Source organism: Xyrauchen texanus, chromosome 35 (genome assembly GCF_025860055.1).
Source record: "Xyrauchen texanus isolate HMW12.3.18 chromosome 35, RBS_HiC_50CHRs, whole genome shotgun sequence".
NCBI lineage: Eukaryota > Metazoa > Chordata > Actinopteri > Cypriniformes > Catostomidae > Xyrauchen > Xyrauchen texanus.
The window spans coordinates 8,026,102-8,034,191 of record NC_068310.1 but is presented as its reverse complement, the minus strand read 5'-3'; the positions used below and the strand labels follow the sequence as shown (position 1 = coordinate 8,034,191).

The following is an 8,090-nucleotide window of genomic DNA, read 5'->3' as shown; positions in this document are numbered from 1 at the left end:
CACAAAAGTGTGTTAAAGATCTGAAGAACCATCACACAACCGAGGAGATAGTTCTAGTCATGTCATCGCCTTTATGTATTCTTTCTCAAAATGAGAACCTCTCAGTGTCTTTCTGTGGTTCTGGCTTTCTAGCAACATACCAGCTTGGTGTTGCACAGAGTCTTCTGGATAATGCACCGTGGATCCTACAAAGCGCTCCAAGAGTCTACGGCGCATCTGCTGGGTCTCTCGTTGCTGCAGCTGTTGTTTGTGGGTCAAATCTAGGTAATGTGAGATATTTTCTATTAATAACCTCCACTGATTTTATTTTTTATGTCCATTATAAACTATAAAAAGTGGAAACATCCTGTTGTTAACTTAACAACACACTGTAAAAAGTGGTCACCTTGTCTAACCCTTAAAATTTGTTTTGTTGTTGTAACCTTATGTAATTAAGTTAATTCACTGATGTTACATTTTTATTTATTTTTTTCTTGACTCATACGTGTTGATTTAGATGTGACCACATTAAGCTCATTTTTGAATCATGAAACCAATAAAAAATGTAATTAATACTTAACACCAGTTTGTCCCAGTTGGAGTGTTCTTAAAGGGATAGTTGACCTAAAAATAAAAATTCTCTCATCATTTACTCAGCCTCATGCCATCACATATGTGTATGACTTTCTTTCTTCTGCTGAACACAAACAAAGATTTATTTCATCTCTGTAGGTCCAATTCAAGTAAATTGGTGCCAAAATTTGAAGCTGCAAAATCCCCATAAGGGCAACATAAATGTACTCCAGACGACTCTGGTTGTTAAATCCATTTCTTTAGAAGTGATATGATAGGTGTGAGTGAGAAACAGATCAATATTTAAGCCCTTTTTCCTTCACTTTCTCCTTGTGTTTTTGGTGATTCAAATTCTTCATGCATATCGCCCCCTACTGGGGAAAAATGTCTAAATTATTGAATTTGTTTCTCACCCACACCTATCGTACAGTGTCTGAACACATGGATTTAATGACTGAAGTCTAATGGATTATTATTATTTTTGTTGCTGCCATTATGTGGATTTTGGAGCTTAACATTTTTGGCACCCATTCACTTGCATTGTATGGACCTACAGAGCCGAGATATTCTTCTAAAAATATTCATTTGTGTTATGCTTAATAAAGAAAGTCATACACATTTGTGAAGGCATGAGGGTGAGTAAATGATGAGAGAATTTTCATTTTTGGGTGAAATATTCCTTTAAGTGTACTGTAAGAATCACTTATGTAACTTTTGGATAAAAGGCTCACTGTAAAAATGTTTTGTGAATCAACATCGAATTTACTTCATGTTGTAACATTGAAAATAATTTGTATTAACATTTTTTATTAGGTTACACCAATACAAGTCTTTTTTAACTCTAATGTCAAGTAGCCTTGAAAAAGCGCTTTATGCTGACAACTGAATATATACATTTCTTAAAGTGCAGCTAAATGACTTATGATTTACTTAAAATAACTAATCATTAAATCACCTCTTTCTTCTCATAGGTCGCGTGCGAGACCAGTTTTTGGAATTTGCGCGATTCACAAAACAACATCCACTTGGTCTTCTCAATCCAACAGTAGATATTTTCAGATGGTTGGAGGTCACACTGCAGCGCACACTGCCTGATAATGCCTATGGTCTGGCCAGCGGCCGTTTGCATGTTTCCATGACTCGCATCCCTGACAGAAAAAACATCCTAGTGTCAGAATTTCATTCCAATGAAGACTTAATAAAAGTAAGCATTGCAAATGCAGGAGCAAGTGTTTCAGAAGTATCTTCAATCACACTTCACATTACAGTGTCCATTTTATAGTGCAATTCAATTTTGAAGTACTTTGTAACACAAATAAACATCAAGTTCTTAATGAGCGAGGATTGATAATTAATAAACTTTGTTATTGCTTCAAAATTAATTCTATTAATATGTAACATGTGTAGCATGATTGGTTAAAAGTAATTGCAATCATAGCTCAGAAAAGTGAAGTTATAGGAGATTCTTATAGGAGAACCTTTTTTAATTTTTATTCTGATCTGAAAACAGATCTCAAGAGCTGGCCTCCAACAATACTTCAATAATGTTCTGAAACTGTGCAGTCACATTTTCTTCTCTCACCTTTGCCTTTAATAGTCTTTTCCCCCTCCACTATAAGGCACTTTTGTGCAGCTGTTTTGTTCCTGTATACTCTGGCATGATTCCACCACAGTATAAAGGTGAGGTGAGTAGAAATTCTAATTTCTATTAAAACGTACATCAGAGTTCTCTGAAAGCCTTTCAAATATGCTAAAAATGGAAAACCTCTACACTTAATTCCAGCACTACATGGATGGAGGTTTCACAAACATCCAGCCCTTTGAGGATTCCTCTCCCACCCTCACCATCTCCCCGTTTGCTGGTGAGATGGACATCTGTCCCTCTGATACCTCCACCACCCTGTGTGATGTGATCATCCAACAGCTTTCCCTCGAGTTCTCTCTGACTAATTTCATCAGACTGGTAGATGCTATGTTCCCTCGGGACTGGCGGGTGAGAGCTTCAAACAACATGTCATCACATGAATTTAAAGGGATAGTTCACCCAAAAATGTCAATTCTCTCAAAATGTACTCACCTTCTTGCCATCCCAGATATTTCTTCTGCAAAATTAAGATTTTTAGATGAATATTTCAGCTCTGTAGGAGGGTGAGTAAATGATGAGAACATTTCCATTTTGGGTAAACTTTTCCTTTAAAGGAACTGTCCATACAAAATTTATATTTTGTAATTTACCCACTGTGAGTTTGTTCCAACCCCATTACTTTTAAGGAAAAGTAGATATTGGGGTGGGTTCATTCAGAGATGTCACATTAAAAAGTTCATGTGAGAACTGCAGTCTGCAAACAGTACTGCATCTTCTTCTGTGCTCACCTAAGACCTGTTTACACCTTTTCTGGGACTTGGCATGCAAAAGCATTTTTCTTTTTTCTTTTATTTGTGTATATATATATATATAGTTTCACTAGTGTTTTTCCATTCACCGGCATAGTTTCCTTTCGCTGATGGTCACAAATATGGCAGTGTGGAAATGTGATGTTACTGTAACATCAGTATGCACTGAAAACAGAATAAATGGTCATTGTTCATTCGGATGAAAAAGAATAGAATGGAAAATAAATGCAAAATAAAGTTTTGTTATTTATATAACTTTGTGTTCCACATAAGAACTAAACTTATGCAGGATTCAAATTGCATGAGGGTGTGATGACAATACATTTTTTTTGCTAACTATTCCTTTAGATCCTTAAATACTTAATTGGTTTGATATTGTTATTTGTTGTTAATCAACAGATTCTGAAGAAGGCATTTTACAGTGGATACCAAGATACTGTTTATTTTCTGCAGCGGAACAGTGAGTGTCAATATATCACAAATACACAGAAACAGTGGAACATTTTATCTTAAGGATTTATTTCTACTTCATCTAACCCATAAAAATTAGTTTTGATAGTGTAAACTTGTATCTTGTAGATAATGTGTGTGTGTGTGTGTGTATATATATACATATATATATATATATATATATATGTACAGTATATAATATTATTATTTTATTTTTTACAACGATGGTTAAAGCTGCATTCGCAGTAATGGTTCCATCAAAAAAGAAACTTCTGTCAACTCACCTCATGTTGTTCCAAACTCATTTGCTTTTATTTTTTTTCTATGGATCACTGAATTAGACAGTAGACTCTTGCTCTTTCCATATAATAGCAGTTCATATTGACAACGTGTTGACAATGGCTTGAGGGTAAATAAATAATTATAAAATGTAAATGTTTGTGTGAATTATTCCTTTAATAACTTTCTCATGCACCTCAACAGACGCTTTGCATTTGTACCCTGAATTGAGAAGGGATTCTGACGTGTCTGATGATTCACGGAGCTCAGATCACTGGATGCTAACACAGACCGATGATGCAGAGGGACGAGACCAGGAAGAGGAATTACAGCAGAACTCCCTGGAACACCCTGAGGAGAAGAGCGTCAATTGGGTGGGCTTATCAATGAGTCCATCCCATCAAGAGCAGGCAGTACATAAGAATTCATCAGTAAAGGTTCAGGAAGGTATTGTCTTATTTAAATTTCTAATTAAAACATTGATGGATGATGCAATAAAGAAGAGAAAATACATTCTTATTCCCCATTTTCAGTGCTGCTGTGTAATATCATAGGTCAGATAGAGATTATGAGTAATGCGAATGTCTCGTTATCTCAACGGACACTATCGTACCTGCTCTTCCTGTTCACACTGCCAATCTGGAGTGCAACAACATTCATGGACAGGTATGTATTCAATTATAATTTATTTCAAAGCATTGTCCATTTTCATAAGATGCATAAAAGCAGCAAATTTAAAGCAGAAAGGAATAGTTTACACAAAAATAAACAAACAAACAAATGTACTTTACTCAAGAAGCATTATGGCAGGTTTAATGTCAATGATGTTTGTCAATGATTGATCACGAGACAAGTGAGAACTTAAGGCTAGAAACATCGCTTACACAAGTTCATGAATGCGGATGCGAGTGCTTGGCCAACTCATTGCCAACGTGTCATCCGGCTGAACATGCTTAACGTGCATTCATGCATGGTGGTGACAAACCTCAGTACTCAAGGGGGCAGTGGAGTTACCATCAAAAGATTATGCTTTAAACCCGAATGTCTAACTATTCAGGTAGGTTGCTATAAAACACATTAACTTTACCTTACTAGCTTAGCAATATTATCTTCCAACTGTTGCTCTGCCATGACCATGGTTCGCTTGAAAGAGAAAACTCGCCAAATGTGCAGACAGTTCACACTAACATCCACTATAGCACCCCTTGTGGCAACATTGCGAATGCAATGGTCCCTTTTTTAAGAGTGCTGCTCTATGCTATAAGTCATACACGAAAAATCAATAGGCATGGTCATGAACTTTTGGCATTTTTGTGCAAGCATGCGCTAAGTCTAAGCGCAAGTGGGTTTGGCAAAATCATGCATGTAAACTGCTAATGGGCTGGATTAAGTGCAATTTCATTCTGAGGTTCTATTCAGATTATTAGCAAATAACACTTTGCCCCAATTCATTACCATAAGATACACGCACAGTCTACCCACATACACCCACAATAGCACAAACACTCCCACCCACGCCCACTTGCGCATTGCACTGGCATACGCTATATTAGAATACGCGAACAGAAGTTTACCCTTAGTTTGAAGGGTCAACATGATCACATGTGAAAATCTAAATGTTGCTACAAAATGTTCAAGTACCCAGACATCATCTACATTCTGCTGAGTAACTTACAAGAGCCACCCCCATCAGGCATTTCTGCATCAGTTCAACTGTGTTTACATGCTCATTTGTCGCGACTGATAGTGTGTTGCATCAGCAGGATCACATCCCACGTTAAAGTAAACGCACTCACACAATCAATGACGAGTGTGATTTGGAGGTTCCATTTGCCCTCGAAGATTAAATTGTTACACTACTGACGCTTAGGTGTAAGGTTGGGTTTTGGTTTGGGGTACCGTTTATAAAATATGCATTCCTCTTCACTGTATTACAACAATTATAACAACAAAAGCTTTAAAACTCCCTTTTGGTGCCCCTTTGTTGACATTTCACCAGGAAACTGGAAGTCACACATGCCCATACATTTGAAAAAAAAACAACAAAAAAAAACACACGCTTTTGGTAAGCTTTCAAAGTACTATCGCCAATTTCAAGATGAGATCAGTCTGGAAGGGTAGGGAAGATTTTCAACAAATAACAACTTAAATTTCAGCCTTTTCTTCATGCAAAGCTCTTGAATGTCTTAAAAGATTCAATTACTCTGACGTCACACCACAGGAAACGGTTCTTTCGAGCAGCAGATGTCAATGGTGGAAATAGGCAGCACTGCAGTTTTAATAGTCTTTTAAGCTTTATAGAATGTAATAGCTTTTAATATTAATAAAATGGATTATAAATGGTTTATTGTTCAGCAAAACAAGTTTCAACTTTGTTCAATGAACAGGTATGATTATGTCGGACATGTAACCGGTTGATGAATGCACATTCCCACATGTTTAAAAACGCTTCTAAAGCCTAAGAAATGTGATATATAAAAATAAAATCTACCACTAGAAATGCAATGCGTCTTTCCTGCTTAAATTGATATACAATAAATAATATTCTTACTTCAGTATGATCATATTCCATATCAAAATTTAATAGCAGCAGTTTTTGATTGAACAATATTATTTACTGCATTTAAATAAAATGCAGCATGCTTTCCCAATCACTTTCATATATGGAAAAGAGTGGCCAGGACATTTAGCAAAATAATTCATTTTATGGAACAACTGTCAAAACTTATTTGTGTGAACTACTCCTTGAAGCATTGTCAATTTCTAGGTTTACACACTGTAACGCAGTTCAATGGAAAGGAGGCGGTGATAACCGGCTTGGCAATATAAATAATATTTTAATGATATACTTAAACAAAAGAAACAAACACACACGACGGTCAGCTGACCGTTAACGATCTCTCTTTCATCGCACCACCTTCCGCAGTCAGCCTTTTATCCCTCTCAGAGGCTTAATTAGCCTGATATGGGACCGGGTGTGTATAATCAGGACACGGCCCCGCCCTCCGCCCTGTCACACACACATTTCTAATTTGAGAGACAATATTTTGAGACCACATGTAAGTAATTGTGATGTTTGGATTTGTTGTTTTGGAGGTATCAGAAATGGATCGAACATGCTACGGTGGTGGTATACTGGCTCTGGCAGGGGGTTAAACTCTTCATAATCTTTGTGCTCAACATTTACTTGTCTACTCTGAGGAAAGGCCTAAGAGACATGTAAGTGCAGTACTGAAATTTGAGGTGTCATTGTTTAAATCCAAGTCTCATGGCTTCTGTTCTGTTTTTTTTCCCAAGGCTGCAGGGTCTGTTCAGTTTTATCCCTTTGCTAGCTCACGCTGAGTATCACAGGGCAAGAGAGTGTGCCGAAAGAAATGTGGCCTCTGATCTGAATGGTCAGGTCCCTACTGCTTTTCAAGAGAGTCCCTCTGTGGAACACACCCTCCCTAAACTCTACACACTTCTGTGTTCACTAGAAACGGAGAGCAAATGGAGAAGACACAGGATTGAGGTGCAACACACATTACAGCAACATGTTGGACATGTGAAAAGACATTAAACACATACAAACCGAGATTTGTAATGTTAATCATTATGTCCAGATTGATATATCAATCCATTAAAAGCATCAAGCATGCATAATTTATGCCTTGAATAAAAAATAAAATTAAAAAAAGCTCTAGTAATGTTAAAAGACTTGCAAAGTAAAACAAATAATGCAGCTTACGCTTATCACACTTTTCTCCTGTGGCCTAGATAGTGTTATTTTTTTTTATTGTTTCTATCATAATCATTAGGGAGAAGTTTTGATGTGTTGAATCAAGTGTTATATAATGTTGAAAGGTTTTGAAATAGAAGACATTCTTTTCAGTATAGTGTAATTTGTGGTTTACTTACATTCTAAGTAACAGTATAATATTCTGTTTCTGTAATATACGTATATACAATAAATAATAGATGGATAAAAATTAACATTACAAGCATTGAATTTGAATGGGACATGTGTACTGTGCACCACAATTTGCTGATACATTATGTATATATATATATATATATATATCGCATGACCTTTTTTACATCAAGCACTGGCATTCAAACTCTAGGATTCAGATTAGATTGATTAGCAATGGTGCTCAACCGGAGACTTTCAAATGACGAGGGTGGTGGCTAATACAGTTCCAGGCACAACTTCTTCAATGCCACCATTATTTGATTTCAAACCATTTATAAATCCATTATCTCATCGAAACAGAGAATAAAATGGCAAAATATGTTTTTAGTAAAAGAACCCTATATTAGAAGCACAATGGCATCAAACAGAGCATGCCTAAGCATGGCCTCACTTATGCAGTGGTAAGTCCTGTGATACCTCATTTATCCCATCAAGACAAACATCTACAGGTGACGTCACCTTC

The 8,090-nt window shown here is 36.5% G+C and overlaps 1 protein-coding gene across 2 annotated transcripts; it reads left to right on the top strand.

The window, feature by feature from the left end:
- On the top strand, positions 1–7,626 carry pnpla1 (patatin-like phospholipase domain containing 1). 2 transcript variants are annotated; one of them, XM_052105839.1, is made up of 9 exons: positions 1–264; positions 1,524–1,756; positions 2,172–2,237; positions 2,336–2,545; positions 3,346–3,406; positions 3,880–4,122; positions 4,230–4,341; positions 6,772–6,894; positions 6,973–7,626. In XM_052105839.1, the coding sequence occupies exons 1-9, from the start codon at positions 60–62 to the stop codon at positions 7,232–7,234; spliced, it is 1,515 nt and encodes a 504-aa protein (XP_051961799.1). In that variant the 5' UTR covers positions 1–59; the 3' UTR covers positions 7,235–7,626. The 2 variants fall into 2 exon arrangements, with proteins under 2 accessions (XP_051961799.1, XP_051961798.1); XM_052105838.1 differs by having other exon boundaries at positions 4,209–4,341.
- The last annotated feature ends 464 nt before the right edge of the window (positions 7,627–8,090 follow it).

Coding starts and splice junctions, on each gene's coding strand:
- pnpla1 (XM_052105838.1), top strand. CDS start 60: ATGTCATCGCCTTTATGTATTCTTTCTCAAAATGAGAACCTCTCAGTG. Junction 1,757..2,171: donor CCAATGAAGACTTAATAAAA/GTAAGCATTGCA, acceptor CTCCACTATAAG/GCACTTTTGTGCAGCTGTTT. Junction 6,895..6,972: donor AGGAAAGGCCTAAGAGACAT/GTAAGTGCAGTA, acceptor TTTTTTCCCAAG/GCTGCAGGGTCTGTTCAGTT.